The 22,849-nt window shown below is 39.4% G+C and overlaps 1 protein-coding gene across 2 annotated transcripts in view; it reads right to left on the bottom strand.

Annotated features, from left to right (window-relative positions):
- ATG4A (autophagy related 4A cysteine peptidase) overlaps positions 1–22,849 on the bottom strand; it is a 78,608-nt gene that overhangs the window by 21,150 nt on the left and 34,609 nt on the right. The window contains exons 2-7 of one of the 2 annotated variants that reach the window (XM_054722935.1): positions 19,512–19,650; positions 15,086–15,196; positions 12,189–12,260; positions 9,678–9,776; positions 6,616–6,717; positions 6,370–6,442 (exon numbers count right to left, since the gene is read on the bottom strand). The exons of the other annotated variant lie outside the window; for it this stretch is intronic. Of the exons in view, the coding sequence (XP_054578910.1) occupies positions 6,370–6,442; positions 6,616–6,717; positions 9,678–9,776; positions 12,189–12,260; positions 15,086–15,196; positions 19,512–19,542 (488 nt within the window). The 5' untranslated portion in view covers positions 19,543–19,650. The remainder of the gene's footprint in view (positions 1–6,369; positions 6,443–6,615; positions 6,718–9,677; positions 9,777–12,188; positions 12,261–15,085; positions 15,197–19,511; positions 19,651–22,849) is intronic. 2 annotated transcript variants of the gene reach the window in all.

Here is a 22,849-nt window from a genome sequence, read left to right as displayed (position 1 = left end):
AGGAGGCATGAACATACAATAGAGTCAAGAGAGTCTTTTCAATAAATGGTGTTGAAAAAATTGGACAGATACATGCAAAAAAAATGAAACTAGACTACAAACTTACACCATACACAAAAATAAACTCAAAATGGATCAAGGACTTAAACATAAGATGGGAAACCATAAAAATACTAAAGGAATTGACAGACAGCAAAATCTCAGACATATGCCAAAGCAATTTCTTCACTGATACTGCTCTTAGGGCAATGGAAACTAAAGAGAAAATAAAAAAATGGGATTGCATCAAAATAAAAAGCTTTCGCATAGCAAAGGAAACGATCAACAAAACAACAAGAAAGCCCACTGCATGGGAAAACATATTTGCCAATGTTATCACGGATGAAAGGTTTAATATCCAACATTTACAGGGAACTCATACAACTTAACAAAAGGAAGATAACAACCCAATCAAAAAATAGGCAATGGACCTAAATAGATACTTTTCAAAAGAAGACAGAAGGAATGGCAAGAGACATATGTAAACTTGTTCAAAGTCACTAATCATCCGAGAGGTGCAAATAAAAACGACAATGTGGTACCATCTCACACCTGTCAGAATGTCTATCATCAACACATCAACAAACGACAAGTGCTGGCGAGGATGCGGACAAAAAGGAACCCTCGTGCACTTCTGGTGGGAATGCAGACTGGTGCAGCCACTGTGAAGAACAGTATGGAGTTTCCTCAAAAACTAAAAATGGAACTCCCATTTGACCCAGTCATCCCACTTCTAGGAATATATCCCAAGAAACTAGAAACACAAATCAGAAAGGATATATGCACCCCTATGTTCATAGCAGCACAATTCACCATAGCTAAGATTTGGAAACGGCCTAAGTGTCCATCAGCAGATGAGTGGATTAAAAAACTGTGGTATATCTACACAATGGAATACTACGCTGCAGTAAAAAAGAAGGAATTATTACCATTTGCAACAGCATGGATGGACATGGAGATCATTATGCTAAGTGAAATAAGCCAGGCAGAGAACGATAAATATCACATCATCTCACTGATTTATGGAAAGTAATGAATAACATAAACTGATGAACAAAAACAGATCCAGATACAAAGAAACATGGATCAGAACGTCAAACTTAAGGGAAGGTAGGGGAGGTTGGGGGTAAGGGGGAGAGATCAACCAAAGGACTTGTATGCATGGATATAAGCCTAACCAATGAACACAGACACCAGGGGAGTAAGGGCATGAATGAGGGGGTTGGGGGGGTTAATGGGGGAATAAGGACACATGTAATGCCTTAATTAATAAAGATATTTTAAAAAGGGAAGAAGGAACACAGGCACAAAAAATAAAAATGGCTACAAACAAGTACCTATCAATAATAACTTTAAACATATACGAACTAAATGCTCCAATCAAAAGACACAGAGTGTCTGAATGGATAAAAAAACATGACCCAAATATATGCTGCCTACAAGAGACCCACCTCAGAACAATGAACTCAGACAGACGGATAGTGAAGGGATGGAAAAAAAAATTGTTCAGGTGAATAGAAATGAAAAAAAATAAATAAAAAGCTGGGGTAGCAATACTTATATCTGACAAAATAGACCTCAAAGTGAAGGCCATAACAAGAGATAAGGAAGGCCACTTCATAATGCTAAATGGATCGTTATAACAAGAGGATATAACCCTGATAAACATATATGCACCCAATGCAGGAGCACCCAAATACATTAAAAAAAAAAATTCCTGGAAGATATGAAGAGAGAAATAAAAAACAATGCAATTATGGTACGAGACTTCAATATCCCACTGACATCACTAGATAAATCCACTAGACAAAAAATCAGCAAAGATACAGCAATTCTAAATGACTCACTAGATCAGATGAACTTAATTAACATCATCAGAACATTTCACCCCAAAGCCACGAAATATATGTTCTTTTCAAGTGCACATGTGACATTTTCAAAGACAGACCACATATTAGGTCACAGGCAAAGTCTCTCCAAATTCAAGAAGATTGAAATCATATCAAGCATCTTCTCAGCCCACAATGGCATAATATTAAAAATAAACTACAGTGAAAAAACAACAACAAACACTTGGAAACTGAATAACATGCTATTAAACAATGTTTGGGTTACCAAAGAGATCAAAGATAGAAATGAAACATACCCAGGAAACGAATTACAATGAAAACACAACAATCCAAAATTTGCGGGACTCAATGAAAGCAGTCCTGAGAGGGAAGTTTATAGCTCTATAGGCCTAACTCAAAAAGAAAAAAGAAAGAAAAAATGGTAGTAAATCATCTAACTCTACAACTTAAAACATTAGAAAGAGGGCAACAAGAAAAACCCACAGTGAGCAGAGGAAGGAGATCATAAAGGTCAGAGCAGAAATAATGACATAGAGACCAAAAAATAATACAAAAGGTCAATGAAACCAAGAGTTGGTTCTTTGAAAGGATAAACAAGATTGATGAACCTCTAGCCAGGCTCACCAAGAAGCAAAGAGAAAGGACCCAAATAAACAAAATCAGAAATGAAAGAGGTAAAATAACAACAGACCCCTCATAAATACAAAGGATTGTTTAAAAATATTATGAACAACTCTATTCCAAAAAATTAGACAACCTGGAGGAAATGGATATATTCCTAGAAAAACACAACCTTCTAAAACTCAATCAGGAAGAATCTAAAAATCTCAATAAGCTGGTAACTATGGAAGAATTTGAAGCAGTAATCAAAAAGCTTCCAGCAAACAAAAGCCCGAACGGAGCCAGACGGCTTCACAGGGCAGTTTTACCAAACATTCAAGGAAGAACTAAAACCTATCCTCCTCAGACTATTCAAAAAAATTCAAGAGGAAGGAACACTTCCAAGCTCATTCTATGAAACCATCATTACTCGAATACCAAAACCAGATAAAGACAACACAATGAAAGAGAATTACAGCCAATATCCCTCATGAACATAGATGCCAAAATCCTCAACAAAATTCTAGCAAATTGGATCCAGCAGTACATCAGAAAGTTCATACAGCATGACCAAGTAGGATTTATTCCAGGGATGCAAGGACGGTACAGTCTCAGCAAATCAATAAACGTGCTACTTCACGTAAACAAATTGAGAGATAAAAGTCACAAAGCCATATTAATTGATGCAGAAAAAGCATTTGACAAAATCCAACACCCTTTCTTGATAAAAACCCTCAGCAAAATGGGAATAGAGGGATCATGCCTCAACATAATAAAAGCCTTATACCACAAACCTACAGCCAACATCATACTCAATGGGAAAAAACTAAAACCATTTCACCTAAGAACAGGAATGAGACAGGGATGCCCACTTTCACCATTCCTGTTCAATATAGTTCTAGAAGTGCTAGCCATTGCAATTAGACAAGAAGAAGAAATAAAAGGCATCCAAATTAGAAAAGAAGACATAAAACTGTCATTATTTGCAGATGACATGATACTGTACATAGAAAACACTAAGACTCCATCAAAAATTATTAGACTTAAAAAATGAATTAGGCAATGTAGCAGGATACAAAATTAACACCAAGAAATCTATAGCATTTCTATACACCAATAGTGAACTTACAGAGAGACTAAAACAACAATCCCATTTACCATCGCACCAAAAAAATTAAGAAACCTAGGAATAAACTTAACTAAGGAGGTAAAAGCCTGTATCCGGAAAACTACACGACAATGAAAAAAGAGATAGAGGAAGACATAAACAGATGGAAGAACATACCGTGTTCATGGATTGGTAGAATAAACATCATTAAAATACCCATACTACCCAAAGCAATCTATAGATTCAATGCTCTCCTCATTAAAATACCAATGGCGTGCTTCACAGACCAAGAACGAACACTCCAAAATTTATCTGGAATAAAAAAAAAATACACTGAATAGCTGCAGCAATGCTGAGAAAGAAGAACAAAGTAGGTGGGATCTCAATACCAGATATCAAGCTGTATTACAAAGCCACTGTTCTCAAAACTGCCTGCTATTGGCACAAGAACAGACATATAGATCAATGGAATAGAATAGAGAACCCAGAAATCAACCCAATCCACTAAGTTCAATTACTATTTGACAAAGGAGGCAAGAACATACAATGGAGTCAAGACAGTCTCTTTAATATTGTTGGGAAAATTGGGCAGGTACATGCAAAAAAAAATGAAACTAGACCACCAACTTACACCATACACAAAAATAAACTCAAAATGGATCAAGGACTTAAACATAAGATGGGAAACCATAAAAATATTAGAGGAATCCAAAGGCAGCAAAATCTCAGACATATGCCAAAGCAATTTCTTCACCAATACAGCTCCTAGGGTAATGGAAACTAAAAAGAAAATAAACAAATGGGTCTACATCAAAATAAAAAGCTTTTGTACAGAAAAAGAAACCATCAACAAAACAACAAGAAAACCCACTGCATGGGAGAACATATTTGCCAATGTTATCACCGATAAAGGGTTTAATCTCCAACATTTACAGGGAACTCATACAACTTAACAAAAGGAAGATAAACAACCCAATCAAAAAATGGGCAATGGACCTAAATAGATACTTTTCAAAAGAAGACAGAAGGAAGGCTAAGAGATATGAAAACCTGCTCAAAGTCACTAATCATCCGAGAGGTGCAAATAAAAACGACAATGCGGTACCATCTCATACCTGTCAGAATGTCTATCATCAACAAATCAACAAACGACTAGTGCTGGTGAGGATGTGTACAAAAAGGAACCCTCGTGCACTGCTGGTGGGAATGCAGACTGGTGCAGCCACTGTGGAAAACAGTATGGAGTTTCCTCAAAAAACTAAAAATGGAACTCCCATTTGACCCAGTCATCCCACTTCTAGGAATATATCCCAAGAAACTAGAAACACGAATCAGAAAGGATATATGCACCCCTATGTTCATAGCAGCACAATTTACCGTAGATAAGATTTGGAAATGGCCTAAGTGTCCATCAGCGGATGAGTGGGTTAAAAACTATGGTACATCTACACAACGGAATACTATGCTGCAGTAAAAAGGAAGGAATTCTTACCAACTACAATAGCATGGATGGAACTGGAGAGCATTATACTAAGCGAAATAAGCCAGTCAGAGAACGATAAATATCACATGATCTCATTCATTTATGGAAAGTAATGAACAACATAAACTGATGAACAAAAACAGATCCAGAGACAGAGAAGCATGGATCGGACCATCAAACCTCAGAGGGAAGGTAGGGGAGGGTGTGAATAAGAAGGAGAGATCAACCAAAGGACTTGAATGCATGCACATAAGCCTAACCAATGGACACAGACACCAGGGGAGTGAGGGCATGAGTGGAGGGTGAGGGACAATGGGGGTATAAGGACACATATGTAATACCTTAATCAATAAAGAAAAAAATTAAAAAACGAATAAAAATGGCTACAAACAAGTACCTATCAATAATAACCTTAAACATAAATGGATTAAATGTTCCAATCAAAAGACATAGAGTGGCTGAATGGATAAGAAAACATGACCCAAATATATACTGTCTACAAGAGACCCACCTCAGAACAAGGGACTCACACAGACTGAAAGAGAAGACACGGAAAAATATTATTCAGGCAAATGAAAATGGAAAAAAAAAACTGGGTTAGCAATACTTATATCTAACACACTAGACCTCAAAATGAAGGACATAACAAAAGATAAGGAAAGCCACATCATAACACTAAAGGGATCGACTACAACAAGAGGATATATCTCTGGTAAACACATATGCACCCAATGCAGGAGCACCCAAATACAAAAACCAAAAACAAACAAACAACAAAAAAACCACTTCTGGAAGATATCAAGGGAGAGATCGGCAGTAATACAAACATGGTAGGGGATTTCAATACCCCATTGACATCACTGGATAAATCCTCTAGACAAAAAAAATCAGCAAAAAAACAGCAATCATAAACAACTCACTAGATCAGAAGGCCATTTTACCCCAAAGCTACAAAATATACATTCTTCTCAAGTGCACATGAGACCCTCATGCTGATGGCACATGAGCACCAATCTGTGGAGTGTGGGGGATACCAAATGTATCCTGAGGCACCTCTACATAAACTGGTACCAATGACTATACCTCTGATATACCAAGACAGCTATGCCTAGTTACACATTTCAAAAAACTGTCTGAGAAAAATGGTATAGATGTTTGCTGGTTTAGTGGGATGGCTTACTTAGTGGAATGGCAAGAATAGTTAGGTTGATGGCACATTGAGTTGGCGGAGGAGGAAGGCATAAGAGATACTAGTAGTATAATAAAGTAAATGCCAGACTCTTACTTACTTTAACACCTGTGCAACTGTATTTGGTCCAAACCATTCGCCAATTGACTTTCCTTCTCCTACACCCATTTGTGCTGTTTTTATGTGGAAAAAAATTAACATGTTAGCAAAAGGTCTCCCAGCATGCCACAAAATCCCAACTTTCTGCATAAATAAACAGGTGGACAACTTAGTGGAGCCACATACAAGGCAGGGGGCAAGAAGAGCAGGTACAGGCATTGTCTTTAAACCACTGATGTGACCTTACCCATTTGATGGATAGAGTAGCAACAGTCTTTTCTATCTAAGAAGCACTGTAGGATCCGCTGATATTCTTTGGGTTGTTCTTTTTGTTTCTCCCAGTTCCAGTCTTTTAGGAAAAAAAAGAGTTAAGTTATTGTTATAATTTCTTATTACTTCTCTGAATTCTTATTATAACCATGAGGTTAGAAGGACAACAAAGAAGTTATATCTTAATGGCAGGAATGACCGACTTAGAACATTTCTAAATATCTTCAATTTTGATGACAAAGGCATCTGGAAACTGATTACTTTTAAAGACTCGATAGGTGTAAAGTAAAAGCAAAACAAGAAGTTGACCAAGGAATTGACTTAGCCCCAGGGCTAAAGGTGGGTAAATATTATATGAAAACAGTCTCATAAAGGCCTTTCTGGTCAGCTACTCAGTGACCAGGAGGTCACACAAAACCCAGCAACATATCTGTATATCACCCAGATGCCAGTGTCTCATCACCACACAGACAGCAATGGCTTTTTCCTTATAATTTGACAGCATTACCAAAAGAGTTTCATGGGGGAAGTGCTATTCTGACACACAACAGTTCACAGGGGAATATACAAAATTCAGAGCTAAGGAAGCTTTAATAAATTGCATGCTGCCAATTTTATACAACATTTAAAAAATCCACACTGAGCTTTGCAAAAACAAATGCCTTTGCTATCAGTGTTCCAGGTTTCCTTATGACCAAAACCAAAATAATCACATCTGTAGGGATCCCATCCATGATTAGGCACAACCCCCGAATGCTACTGAGGACAACTGCAAAAACTTGCCATAATCATTGCTATGGACAAGGTGCACTGCTCCCGTCCCGCTGCTCTAGGAACTCTGTCTAATGGGACAGAATTCTGAGGCTTGGTTTGCTTCCAAGACATAAATTTATCTCCTGAGGTTTTAGAAAGAGTTTGAATTCACAACTTAAATTTACTTGAAGCCAAAGGCCATTATCTCCAGAGTCTTCCATTCTCTTTGCTTTGAGGATTACTGAAACCAAAGTTTTAAACTTCATATTCAGCACAGACTTCAGAGGGTTATCTGTATCCAACTGTTTTTCATCAGCTAACAAATTGTCCAAGTCTGGGGAAATCTTGATTAGCTGGCTGCTAAATACCACTAAATAGTTTCTGATGATGGTGATAATTGAATCCACCTCAATAACTAAATAGGAAACACAACAAAATACTTCTTCACAAAATTACATCTTCTAATTCATCTTTGCTACAAGATCTATTCCCAAATCCTTCCTGCTATTTGCTTTTACATTAAAACAATTGAGACTGCTTACTGGGATTTTTTTTCCCAGTTTGCTTTTCACAAAATTTACTTGCAGAAGAAACATCTTTTTAAAAAATTCTTTATTCTTGAAAGTATTAATTATGTCCCCTCCCTGCCATTGTCCTCTCTCAGCCTGCCCCTGCCCCTCAGTCCTGGCCTTCACCCCCTGCATTGTCTGTGTCCATTGGTTATGCTTATACGCATACAAGCTCTTTGGTTGATCTCTTATCCCCACCCCCCCCCACCCCACCCCCGAAGAAACATCTTCTCATTTATAAATGAAAAAAAGTCACCCAGCCGGTATTGCTCAGTGGTTGAGCATCGACCTATGAACCAGGAAGTCACAGTTCGATTCCTGGTCGGGGCATATGCCTGGGTTGTGGGCTCAATCCCAGAGTGGGGCGTGCAGGAGGCAGCTGATCAATGATTCTCTCTCATCATTGATGTTTCTATCTCTCCCTCTCCCTTCCTCTCTCTGAAATCAGTAAAAACATATTATAAATGAGAAAAAGTTAAATAGTAAGAATGAATCTTCTTCAAGAAGTAAGTGTACCATAGAGACATCTCTGAACAAGGAGTCAGAAGTCCTGCATTATATTCGCAAATCTATGTTTTCTAGCTTTTTGACCCTGGGCAAGTCACCTTACTTCCTGAGCCTCAGTTTCTTCATCTGATAAACAGAAAGCAGGCACAAGGTATCCTAAACCCCAAAAAGAAGGAATCAGGCCCTCAAATCTCCCCAGACCCTTCCACAATCATTTGTGATAATGGCAGTAGGGTGTGTGAGGTTGCACAGTGGGGAAAAGAAATAATGTTTCCATTCTCTGAATCTCAATGATTTCAGCAGCAAATCTCATTTAAGGTGTCCTTTCACTCCTTCATCCTCAAGTTGAACTGGTCTTTCACTCAATTGCCAAAACTGGCATCCAGTCAGGGTCACCCTACAGATGCCCACAGGGAAGCACACATCTTAAGAAAGCAAGAATTGCGCAGCCAGTGTGGCTCGGTGGTTGAGCATCGACCTATGAACCAGGAGGTCATGGTTTGATTCTTGGTCAGGGCACTTGCCTGGGTTGTGGGCTCGATCCCCAGTGTGGGGCGTGCAGGAGGTAGCCGATCAATGATTCTCTCTCATCCTTCATGTTTCTATCTCTCTCTCCCTTCCCCTCTGAAATCAATAAAGACATATTTTTAAAAAATAAAGCAAGACTCAAGAGTTCCAACAATGATTACTGAAATGATTTTAATAAAGTAGTTTATTGAGGAAGGTAATTTAAAGATCCCTTAATCATCAAATGGATATCTTCAGTGAACCAAAACCAAAATAGCACCCGCTCTCTCATTAGGCATTTCCTTTATGTCATTTACATCCTTTGCCAGTCAGATACTTTAAATGAGGTCAAGAAACAGACCTACCACCACGCCCTTCCTCCTGCTCCCTTTGTTATGTGACCCATTTAAGGACTCAGTCAAACAATGACGAAGATGGAAACTAAATGACACACCTGCCTCAACGTTCAATGTTCACACCTGTCCCTCTGGCTTGGTGATTCACAAGGAAATGTCTCCTGTTTCCTTCTCATGGGAGACTTTGTCAACTTGTCAACCATACCACTTGAGCTTACATGGAGCACTTTTAGGACCTGTAGCTCTGTTAGAGAGTATTCCTCAAGTTCACCACAAATATGAAACCACCAGCAGTAAGCGCTACTGAAGAGGTCTCTAAGGCAGTTTAGAGAACAAATTTAACTCACCCCTTCCCAAGTGTCTGCAGATAAGGGCTTGAGCCAGCATCATCTGTCCACAGCGTAGCATACATCCCCAGCCAGCATCTGATGAAGGGCCCGTTCCCCCTGTTGGCAAATGGATGGCAATAAATATGAGTTCCTGAAATTACCCTTTCCCAAAACAATCAGCATATCTGGGAATCATACAAAACAGACACACACACACACACACACACACACTCTGAAAAGAGATAAGAGGTATATAGCCAGATATCAAACAGGGTTTGTTATAGGGTAGAACTTGCAAAGTTAATGCTAAGTTAACTAAAATGGGTTCTATGGCCAAAAACAAAATAAACAAATGAACAGAACCTGCCCCTTATGTTTTCTGCTTGGAGACTTCTGGGTATGCATGCAATTTTGGTAGACGAGTACAATGTATGACTACCAACACTTCGTCTATGCCATATAATCACCTGTTTGACCAAACCTGGCTTTGCACAACTCACCTTTCAGGGAAACCCATCTTTCCTTACTTAAGAAATAAATGCTACCAAAGGCAATCATCAAAATGGTCAAAGATATCTGGAAGACTTTTGACTGTTCTAAATGTACATTATAAAGATCTGAACAGCAAGAAGGAAAATGTAAAATAGAGGAAAGAGTCTTAAATTGGGCATCATACCAGTCTCTAAATCTAAATCTCATCTATAGACTGAGGATAATAGCATGTACCCTGGCTATTATCAGTGGGTATTATAAGAATTAAGTGAGAGAGTATTTGGGAAAGTGCTCTACAACCCACTCAGGATAATGGAAATATTTGGTGTTATGAGTAAGGTCACAATTAAGAATATTATTAATAGCCCAGCCAGTGCTGTTCAGTGGTTGAGCATCTACCTATGACCAGGAGGTAATGGTTCAATTTCTGATCAAGGCACATGCCCAGATTGCAGGCTCAACCCCCCAGTGTAGAGCGTGCAAGAGGTAGCTTCTATCTCTCTTTCCCTCTTCCTTCCTCTCTCTGAAATTCATAAGAAACCCAATCTCATTTTAACCAAATAATTTCAACATTTCCCCCACCTATGTTTTGACAATAAATATATTATATATATAATATATATTAAAAGAATACTATTAATAAATTTAAAATGTACTATATATTTAAAAGGCACAAAACCAGTTAATAAATGAAATAATACAAAGAGTTCCATTTTAAGAACACTTGATGTAACAAAAATCCCACAAAAGTGGCCAGGGTGAGCTCACTATCCTTTATCATGGTATCAATGAAATCAGATAACTTGGATGGCAGAGGAGAAATTCTGCTTTCATTGCTTTCATATCCCAATATGGAAGGGAACAAGTATACTATAAGCATGATCTCACAAAAGTAACTTTAAAGGGGGCCATCAACCTTATAAGACAAGTGAGCCAAGGTGGCTGCCCCTTTCCTTTTGTTGTGGGGATTGAAGGAGAGTTGCTACAGTAACAAGAGAAGGGTTGAGCTAACTTGGGAGCTGGGAGAGGTGTCCTTGGCTCTTGCTCATATTGGGGTTACCAGCCAGATTAGTATGGAAAAGATTCAGTGAAGCTTACATAAAGAAGAGAGCATTGAATGTCAAAGCATTGTCAGAGTTGAATTGCAAATGTCTTCAAGCCTTACGAAGACCTCTTCACCAGACAAAGTTAACAGTTTAGAATCACTGGGTACTAAAAATAGCTATTTTGTTTGTTTTACTGCTCAGGTACTTCCTGCAGAGATTTTTTTAAAATGTCGGTGTCGACTTCATCTATGGCACTTTATCAGAAAAATTGACCTGAAGCCAATTAATAGGTCCAGACTTACATCAAAATTGGTCAGACAGGTTTCCTGTTAGGAGAATAGCTCCCACCATTTGGGTTTTTGGTAATCTTTTCCCACAGGGCCATGATACCAGGAATACGTCACCCTACTTGCAAACATTTTAGAAATTTTCTCTAGAGGGAGCCTGTTCACTTAGCTTACTGAACTGTCCTTTTTTTTTTTTTTTTTTTTTTTTTTCTAGACAGCAGCTGGTACTCTAAACCTAGAATTAGGGCCAAGGAAATCTATCTTAATTCATCTCCCAGTGGCAAGGTGTTCTCATTTCATAGGGGGAAACAATCAAAAGAATTACTTTCTTTTCTTCAGGTACAATTGTCTTTAATAAATCAAGTAGCTACACAAAGCAGTAGATTGTAATTTAATAAATATTGCCCAAATTAAAACTCTGACTTTTTCCTTACTCTCAGAAGTAAAATAAATTATACCATCCAGAGCCTGAACACTTGGAGGTGGGTTCAAAAGTATCCTGGCATTACACATTAACACTATGGAGCATGATGAGGTTCCTTGGCAATGAAACTTTTGCATAAAGTGTAAGACTTAAATACTCCCCTAAAGCAAATTCTTAATCATAGTGAGCTGCTAATTTGGAGATTTCTGCGAACTCACTGAAAACTTCAGGCAAGCTATGTACAAGGAAGAAAGCACAATATAACAAATCATATACCTACCAATTGGTGAAAATTTCCTTCTGTATGTAAACCATAGACGAGCACTTATATCAGACAACAGCTTAGATTTTTCTGTAATTAAATGTGAAATTCAAATTAAATCACCATATCCCATCTAAAGATATCTGCTTTTGATTTCTGATTCAGCAGCAAACTCATTTTTAAATAACCAGATAATTCCATTATTATGAGGCTAGGGAAAATCACAAGAAACCCAATCTCATTTTAACCAAATAATTTCAACATTTCCCCCTGCCTACGTTTTGAAAAGAGCCACTGGCTAGTACAATGATGCTGGGTGGCTTCTGTCTCTTTTCCACTGAACTCCATGGTCTTGGCAGGTACCAACACTGGGGTCATGGCCATAAGACAAAGAATAGGGAAAGCAAGAATCCTATATAACCAACTAACAAGGCAATCTGCCCTGCCTAATTGATAACATTTGACTGAATCTGTCATCAGTACTCACTTTCTGTTATCTAAAACTGGGTATGGGTGTGTGTGTAGTGGGGTGTACACATGTGGACATGTTTAACTAAAATGAAAGTGCCCTGTTAAGCAAATTAATTATGTAAGCAATGTGTCAATACCACCTAGTGCCGTGGTCGGCAAACTGCGGCTCACGAGCCACATGCAGCTCTTTGGCCCTTTGAGTGTGGCTCTTCCACAAAATACCACGCCCTGGGCGAGTCTATTTTGAAGAAGTGGCGTTAGAAGTTTAAGTTTAAAAATTTGACTCTCAAAAGAAATTTCAATCATTGTACTGTTGATATTTGGCTCTGTTGACTAATGAGTTTGCAGACAACTGACCTAGTGCAACTGGTATTTGTAATCTAAATGGATGTATAACATCATAAATGTTTTTGTCTATTTTGAAAGCATGCTTTCTTGTATTTTATGACAAATTTATTTCGATGGCCACAAATATGGCTTCCATGTTCCCATCAATATTTAGATGTGGTTCTATCTTTCTTAGTCTTCTATCTCCCCTTTTTCAACAACATATCCATGTTTGTATTCTGTATAGTACTTATAGCCATTGCATTTTAAAAGAAAAAAAAGGAAATTCAGTATCAGTCTATAGTTTCTATTTTCTCCCTTGCCTTTCCTTTTAACTAATCAGAAAATTACTGTCTGGATTTTCCTTCCCCTTCATGTCCACAGTGTCTGGCACATTTTGGGAAGCAGCTATATAATGGTTAAGAGTAAGATTTCCTGGCATCAAACTCTGCCTGGGTTTGAACCCTGACTATTCTACTTACCAACTGTGTAGCCCTATCATTGAGATTCATTTTCATCATCCATAAAATGGGGAGAGCACCTACTTCATAGAGTTGTGAGCATTCCACAAGATACTAATACATGAAAGTGCTTAGATGCTACAGTATGTATGTAGTAAGCCTGCATAAATGTTAGCTGCTATTATATATGTCTCCTCTTAAAATGTAAAGACCAGTCACTCCTTCCTCTGATATTTTCTACACCTCCCACCTTCCCTATATGCTATGAAGTCTGGGGAAGTTGTACGGACATTTTAACAATTTCACTTTGAAAGTCATTTTGCAACTTAACATTTGAATATGGGTATGTTTGACAACCTAGACAACCTAGTCATTTCTGTTGTCATGGAATGCAGAACTAGAAGAGATGAGCTCCAGTCCCTTCATTTTATGTGTTAGTGAAGGGAGTTAAGCTCCAGAAAGAGAAAATGACTTATCTAAGGTAGGAGAAGAGTCTGAATAGAAAAATTCTCCTAATGGATAACCCTGGCCGTTCTCCACTGTTCCGTCTTCTCCCAACAAAATTATGAAGCCAGTCTCAGGAGGAGCTACAAAATGCCTGACTTCCTTTCCTGCTTTTTGATGAGCTTCCTGTTCTTCCCGCCATGCTGGGGCCTCTCCTCAGACACATACAAAATCAGAGCTGCCTCTCTCCAAGCTCAGGCTTTATCTGGGTATAGGGCCATTAGCAGTTTTAGGTTTAAAGGTCTTTCCCAATCTATGAGAATGTAAGGGTAAGAAAGACAAATTCAGCTCTAGCCAGTGTATTTCAGTAGTTAGAGGATTGGCCTGTGCACTGGAGGGTTTCAGGTGTGATTCCAGGTCAAGGGCACATACCCGGGTTGTAGGTTCAATCCCTGGCCACAGTCGGTTCCTGTGCAGGAGGCAACCAATTAATGTGTCTAATCAATGTGTCTCCCTTACATCAATGTCTCTCTCTCTCTCTCTCTCTCTCTCTCTCTCTCTCTCTCCTCCGCCCCTCTCTCTCTCTAAAAAGCAATGGAAAAAATATCCTTGGCTGAGGTTTAACAATGACAAAAAGATAAATTCAAGCTTCCTTACCATCTATCTAGCTGTATGTTCTATACACAATCAGAATAAAGTAAAACAGGGCTTCAATCAGCAAAATATATCAAACTACAGTACTTCTCGGTGTCTGATATCGTTTCTGACAGCCGTGGGCTGTTTAGAAGTCTCCAGTGCTTTAATCTAGACAGAAAAGGACATGTGAGGAATGAAAAGTATGTAGCCCAGTCATCAAAGACTAGATACTGGTTACTGATACCAGGAGTGGGTCCATGCTTTTTGAAACCTGAGTCTTATAGAATTCAGGGGTTCTCCTTTAGGGGAAAGAATACGAATATATGACCTTTTCGAATTGTACAAACACGACCATATGAACATGCTGCAAGGGCCTCTTAAGGTCTTGAAAGAGGCCTCTGCAAGGGAAGGGCCTGAAGCTTAAACTTCTTTGGCTGCCAGGTAAATCAGCTAGAGAGTAGGATTAATAGTTATCAAGGTCATGTTCTGCCAACCCAAGGAGGAAAACCATATAACACCTTGACCTCAGCACCCACTTCATTTGGGTTCTCACAGACAAATGCAACCAAACCTTACCTGTTTTAAGGAGATGCTGTTTCCCCAAGATCCATACCAGGTCATTTGTATCTGGAAATTCTTCTAGGTAGTCAGCAAAAATAGTAATTTGGTTTTCATACTTGGATAAAACTGAAATTAAAGGGCAGAAACAGGCAAAATTTAACAGAAGGGGCTTGCTTCTGTAGTCTACTGATTATTACCTTTGTCCTAAAGGTGAAAGGTCATGAGCTGAGCTCCAAAGTAATAGAAGCAAATCCTTTTCTTTGAGGAACAGAGACAATCACAGACCACAAAAACCTTTAGTAAAAGGATTTCCTCTTGACCACCTTTTTTGACCTTCCCTTTATCAAGGCCCTATTTGGCGCCCCATCTTAATAATTATTTGGCTACAGTTAACTCAAAACCTTTTCTTTAATGGGGCCTTCTTAGTAAATAGCCACTTATCTAGCTTCTCCTAAGATGAGTTTATCAAGATAATACAATAATACCTTAATACATAACTCTTACCCAAGTCACAGGGAATATTGTAAGGTTTCTAGTGGCCAATGACTTGGAAGGGGCTATGACAAGCCTCAAAGTTTATACAACTGTGAAAATGTAATATTTTAGCTGGAAGACTGAATGTTTTAATGGTACTTTTATTTGTTATTTTATTCACATATGACTTCTGCAAAGTAGGATCTTGCAGCTGATGATAAATACAGGGTGGGGCAAAAATAGTTTTACAGTTGTGAGTGTGCAAAACAGTTTATTCTTGTATTATTATTTATTAACTTTTGTATTATTTTACATATCAAAAACTGTAAACCTACTTTTGCCCTACTCTGTATAACTTGATCTTGGGATTCACAAATGACTATGGTTATCTATCAAAATAAAGTAACAGAATAAAATATAATTAAAACTTGTAAGACATAGGCCACAGTCTCAGAGTTTATGACCATGTAATGTAGGAGGGGTTAAAATTCACTTTTGTACCACTGGTGTCTGCCAAAAGAGTCAAGACTGACCTATGAAGTGTTTTTATCTCAAAAGTTCTCTTTAAAATATTCTCAGCAAGGTGGGAAGAGAGGGATCATACCTCAACATAATAAACGCCTTATATGACAAACCTACAGCCAACATCATACTCAATGGGTAAAAACTAAAACCATTTCCCCTACTAACAGGAACAAGACAGAGATGCCCACTCTCATCATTCCTATGTGACATAGTACTGAAAGGGCTAGCCATAGCGATCAGACAAGAAGAAGAAATAAAAGGCAGCCAAATTGGAAAAGAAGAAGTAAAACTGTCATTATTCGCAGATGACATGATATTGCACATAGAAAACCCTAAAGACTCCATCAAAAAACTACTAGATTTAATAAATGAATTCAGCAATGTAGTAGGATACAAAATTAACACTCAGAAACCTATGGCCTTTTTATACACCAACTAGAGGCCCGGTGCATGAATTCATGCAGGGTTAGGATCCGGCCAGCCTGCCCCGATGGGGGCCCATCGGGCCAAGCTGGCAGGGGGGAGGGGCCACTGGCGGTTGGCCAGCTGGCCTTGCCCCTGATCAGCCCCCAAAATCCCGATCGGGGGCAGGGACGGCTGGGGGGAAGGGCTGTGGGCAGTTGGCTGGCCAGCCCCACCCCCAATTGGAGTGTTGGGGGCCATTCGGGGGCCAGGCCAGCCGGGGGGTGGCCAATCAGGGTCCGGATCAGGCTGGTTGGCTGCCACAGTGAGAGTCATGGCCACCAGTCATTCCAGTCGTTCCACCATTCTGGTCACTGGGCTTTTATATATATAGATAATGAACTCACAGAAAGAGAAACAAACAAAAAAAAATCCCATTTACCATTGCACCAAAAAAATTAAGATACCTAGAAATAAACTTAACTAAAGAGGTAAAAGACCTGCAATCGGAGAACTATGGGATATTGAAAAAAGAGATAGAGGAAGACATAAACAGATGGAAGAACATACCATGTCCATGGATTGGTAGAATCAACATCATCAAAATGTCCATACTACCCAAAGCAATCTATAGATTTAAAACAATCCCCATTAAAATATCAATGGTATATTTCACAGACCTAGAACAAACTCTCCAAAAATTCATATGGAATAAAAAAAGACCCCAAAGAGCCCCAGCAATCTTGAGAAAGAGGAACAAAATTGGAGGGATCACAATACTAGATATCAAGCTACATTACAAAGCCACTGTTCTCAAAATTGCCTGGTAGTGGCACAAGAACAGACATACAGACCAGTGGAACAAAACAGAAAACCCAGAAATCAACCCAAGCCATTATGCTCAATTAATATTTGACAAAGGAGGTAAGAGCATACAATGGAGTCAAGACAGTCTTTTCAATAAATGGTGTTGGGAAAATTGGACAGATACATGCAAAAAAAATTAAACTAGCCCACCAACTTATACCATACACAAAAATAAACTCAAAATGGATAAGGACTTAATAGTAAGATTGGAAACCATAAAAATCTTAGAAGAATCCATAGGCACCAAAATAGCAGACATATGTCATACCAATATCTTTATCAATACAGCTCTTACAGAAATGGAAACTAAGGAGAAAATAAACAAATGGGACTACATCAAAATAAAAAGCTTCTGCACAGGAAAAGAAATCATCAACAAAAGAACAAAAAGCCCAATGCATGGGAGAACATATTTGCCAATGTTATATTCGATAAGTGCCTAATCTCCAAAATGTATAGGGAACTCAAACATCTTAACAAAAGGAAGATAAATAATCCAATCAAAAAATGGGCAAAGGACTTAGACACTTTTTGAATGTGGACCTACAGAAGGCCAAGAAACATATGAAAAAATGATCAAAGTCACTAATTATCTGAGAGATGCAAATCAAAATGACAATGAGGTACCTTCTCACACCTGTCAGAATGGCTATCATCAACAAACAAGTGCTGATGAGGTTGTGGAGAAAAAGGAACCCTCGTGCACTTCTGGTGGGAATGCAGACTGGTGCAGCCACTGTGGAGAACAGTATGGAGTTTCCTCAAAAAATTAAAAATGAAATTCCCATTTGACCCAGTAATCCTACTTCTAGGAACATATCCCAAGAAATCAGGAACACTAATCAGAAAGGACAAATGTACCCCTATGTTCATAGCAGCACAATTCACCATAGCTAAGATTTGGAAACAGCCTAAGTGCCCATCAGCAGATGAGTGAATTAAAAAAAAATAGTGGTACATCTACACAATGGAATACTATGCTGCTATAAAAAAGAAAGAACTCTTACCATTCACAACAGCATGGGTGGACATGGAGAGCATTATGCTAAGCAAAATAAGCCAGTCAGAGAAAGCTAAATATCATATGATCTCACTTATTTGTAGAATATAATGAACAACATAAACTGACGAATAAAAATAGATCCATAGACAGAGAAGCATCTAACAGACCATCAAACCTCAGGGGGGGGCTGTGTGGGATAAGAGATCAACCAAAGGACTTGTATGCATGCATATAAGCATAACCAATGGATGCAGACACTAGGGCAGTGATGGCGAACCTATGACACGCGTGTCAGCACTGACACGCATAGCCATTTCTAATGACACGCAGCCACTGAGGCAGCCGCATACCAAGGATGAAACATTTGCGAAATAATGTTTTTTCCTCAAAGTGACACACTACCCGAGTTATGCTCAGTTTTTTGGCGAAGTTTGACACACCAAGCTCAAAAGGTTGCCCATCACTGCACTAGGGGGATGAGGGCATGTGCTGAGGGGTGGGGTGGCCAGGGCAAGGTCAATGGGGGGAACAGAAGATGTATGTAATACTATCCTATATAATAAAGGGGTAATATGCAAATTGACCCTCACACCCTTGCACAAGATGGCTGCCCCCATGTGGTCAAAGATGGCTGCCACAAGATGGCTGGCAGGGGAGGGTAGTTGTGGGCGATCAGGCCAACAGGGGAGGGCAGTTATGGGTGACCAGGTTGGCAGGGGAGGGCAGTTGGGGGTGACCAGGCTGGCAGGGGAGGGCAGTTGGGAGTGATCAGGCCAGCAGTGGAGCAGTTAGGTATCGATCAGGCTGGCAGGGGAGTGGTTAGGGAGCAATCAGGCAGGCAGGCAGGTGGGCAGTTGGGAACCAGCAGTCAGATATCCCCCGAGGGGTCACAGATTGGAGAGGGTGCAGGCTGGGTTGAGGGACAAATTTCATGCACCAGACCTCTAGTATGTAATAATTTAAACAATAAAGATTTTTTTTAAATTCTCTTTAAATAAATTTTCTGAGGGAAATAATATTGCAGACAGTAAATAGGTTTCCCAGCCAGCCCCCAAAAAAACTATTTTAAATTATAACAAGAAAAATCAAATTGATAGTATATTTTATAGTTTATGGTTATTTCTATGAGAACAATACATCAACTTCAATGCTAAGACACCCAGCACATACCTTCTCTTCTCAACTCTTGGAGTCTCCTCATACCCTATGGAAGAGGAGCTCAGAGAAGGTAGGGGTCCTTCTGTGCAGCTACAAGTAGCTGCAGGGTCTCTCCCACAGCAGTCCCTAAAAGCCTCGTGTGAATGGTTTCCTGTAAAAATGGCATTGTCGGATATGTTTAACTCAGTAGAAAGAACAAATTGTTTTCTTTTGGCTTTGTTTTCTAAGGCAGGAGCATACTGTTTTCATAAAAATAAATGTTCCCAAAAATAAATGAGTCATATCTGGTCATGAAAACAGGTTCATCTGCTCAGAACACTTAGTTGGAGGTTGAAGTTGCATTTTGCATAATTTTTACAAGTTGAAGCTATAATTTGTTTGAAGTTATAACTTTAGAAACACATCTACCCAGGGATACTGCCTTTCTTGAAACATATTACAGAAATCCAGTTTTTCAGGGATTTAAGTAGCCTTTCCCCTCAAGATGTTTTAATTATTAAAGGTATAGACTTGGCAGTTTTTCAAACCTGAAGAAGTTAGAAATGAGAAAGCCATTTTGTTCACCAGTGTAAACTCATCACTGCTGAACCTGCCAGAGAGCCAGTGCTATCTTAGCCTTTCTGTCACTGGCCTTAGTCCCTGGACCATGTCCAAGAAATACCAGGCTAAAAATGATCGCCCAGGTCAGACCATCCCCAGGAGGTGGTGTACTGAGGTGGCATAAAATCACACTGTGTACCTTCCCACCCTACTCTCTACCCTTCACAGGAAGGAGAAATCAGGTTAAAATGAATGCCCAGTATAGCTTAGAAAGAGAAAGAAAATCAGAAAAGAAGTAGCTTGAGAGGAGTGTGAGAAAGAGGCAGCCTCTCTGGCATCCCCCTGGTTGGGGTGAGGAAGGGTGGCATTGGATGAATGTACAACATTTATGCATATAAGCCTTGGGTCTTTTTTTAGTACTGGCTGAAAAAATAAAAAGCATTTCTCTATCACCAACCCTGTCTCAATGAGTCACTACCCAGCCATCTTGTCAAATTAATACCGCCCCTTAAAGCCTGTGAGAACTGTGCTGCTTCCTTTGGGATGGCTCTGGCCAAAATGGTAGTCAAAGAATTTTCCTCTTGATCTTCAGCCCCTCTCAGGCCAACAAGGAGGTCACTATAGTTGGTATTCTTCTTCATTCTTCTCTAATAAACAAATAAGTGTAATCAGAATGGGGTTAAAAGGGTTGGTCAATTGTGAAACTAACAATCTTTGCTGAGCTGTCTTGCAGGAAAAGGATGTTCCCTGACTGACCACAAAACAATAACACCCTTTTCCTATTGAAACCAGATAAGGATGCCTGAAAGGAATACTGATCCTGCTTAATCATAGTACTAAATTACCCTCCCCAAGCAGAGCTTACCTACCATTTTCTATAAATGTGATAAAAGATAAAGCATGCTCCCTTACTGCACCTATACTAGAATGACCTAGCCTCTGCATATAATGACCTGTCTCTTTTTAATGAATATGCATAACTAGTCCCAATAAAAGCAATTACCCTTGTGTATTTGGAGACACTGCTTTGGGAATCATCCCCAGTGCTCTCTTACTTGCTGCAAATAAACTTCCCTTGTTCGTATTCTGTCTTGGTCTAGATTCATTAGATTATGATCACCAAGAGACAATCCCCTTGCATTCGGTAACATAAGTAATATTTTTAAGTGATATAGAAGGCAACAAATGATTCATTCCAACTGGGGATGAATGGGCCTTCTACAACCTAGAAAAGGTGGCATCAGAGCTGAGCCTTAATGAAAATAAGACATAGGTGGGAAAGGGGAAGGGAGGAAATTCCTGGTTGAGGAAACACCAAAAAGATTTGGCAAGCAACTGAGTATGGGGTGGGGCCGAGGAGAATGAGAGTAAAAAATGACTTGAAGTTTTCAAGTGTGGGTGATGAGATGGTAGCAGAAAAACATAGTGTGGGGTAGGGAGATATAAGCTAGGTCTAGCCAGAACATGTTACACTCCTGGACTTGGTCAACAAAGGAAGTAGAGGTTTAAAAAAAAAGTGAAGAGCCCTAGCTGGTTTGGCTCAGTGGATAGAGCGTCAGCCTGTGGACTGAAGGGTCCCGGGTTCGATTCTGGTCAAGGGCACATGCCCGGGTTGTGGGCTCGATCCCCAGTAGGGGGCGGGCAGGAGGCAGACGATCAATGATTCTCTCTCATCATTGAAGTTTCCATCTCTCTCTCCCTCTCCCTTCCTCTCTGAAATCAATAAAAAAATATTTTTTAAAAAAAGTGAAGAAGTCAACCAGCACAGGGATTGTGAAGAGGGGCATGGTAGATGGTAGGTTGATTAGCAGAGGCCAGCAAGGCAAGAGGAATCCAGAAGAACAAAGTTCAGCCTAAAATGTGGCTTCACCCCCTTCCTTCTGGGACCACTTAGTGTCCTGGTCTTCTCAGCCTCTGCTCGCCTGCACACAGGCCCTGTCCATCTTCATTTCTCTTCCTATCAGTGCTGTGCTTTTCTGAAAACCAAGAACTTAAAAAAGAGAGATGGGACAATAATTCCTAGCTTTCCAAGGGGGATTATCATGTTTCAAAACTGCACATTTTGTTGAATGTATTTAGCAAGTCACAGCTCAATGATGCCAAGTTGTCATATAATGCAAAATACACAAATGATTTCTCTGTAGGCCAGTATATACTCTGATATCCTAAGACAGTGATGGGCAACCTTTTGAGCTTGGTGTGTCAAACTTCGCCAAAAAACTGAGCATAACTCGGGTAGTGTGTCACTTTGAGGAAAAAACATTATTCCGCAAACGTTTCATCCTCAGGAGCAGCAAATGTTTCATTCTCAGCATGCGGCCGCCTCAGCGGCCGCGTGTCATCAGAAATGGCTACGCATGTCGGTGCTGACACGCGTGTCATAGGTTCGCCATCACTGTCCTAAGAGAACATTATCATTTTCTGACTTACCTGAGAATCTTAACCGAAGGGTTAGCTTTTAACTAGACTTTATGAGATTCTATTTAACTGTCTAGTACTAGTGGTGGTGGAGCACAGGAGGCTGCATGCACCTGACAAATTGCCGGGCAAGTCAGTAAAGGAATAACCAGTCCTTTTGTCAAGCGACAATTATTAAGTGATAAGGCCCTTTGGTTTTCAACTTGACACCATAAAATACAACATTTCTTAGAGATTTCAGTCAATTCATGCTACTGACTATGGTGGTAAGAATCAAATATAATGCAAAATTGGACATTTTTAATTTTCCCTTAAAATGGTGCTTTTGAAAAGCTTATTTCCTTTTAAAAAAACACTTATTGTTGAAAGTATTACAGGTGTCCTTTTCCCCT

The sequence above is a fragment of the Eptesicus fuscus genome, chromosome 1 (assembly GCF_027574615.1).
Source record: "Eptesicus fuscus isolate TK198812 chromosome 1, DD_ASM_mEF_20220401, whole genome shotgun sequence".
NCBI lineage: Eukaryota > Metazoa > Chordata > Mammalia > Chiroptera > Vespertilionidae > Eptesicus > Eptesicus fuscus.
The sequence above is the reverse complement of the archived record's forward strand: the minus strand, read 5'-3'. Positions and strand labels throughout refer to the sequence as shown.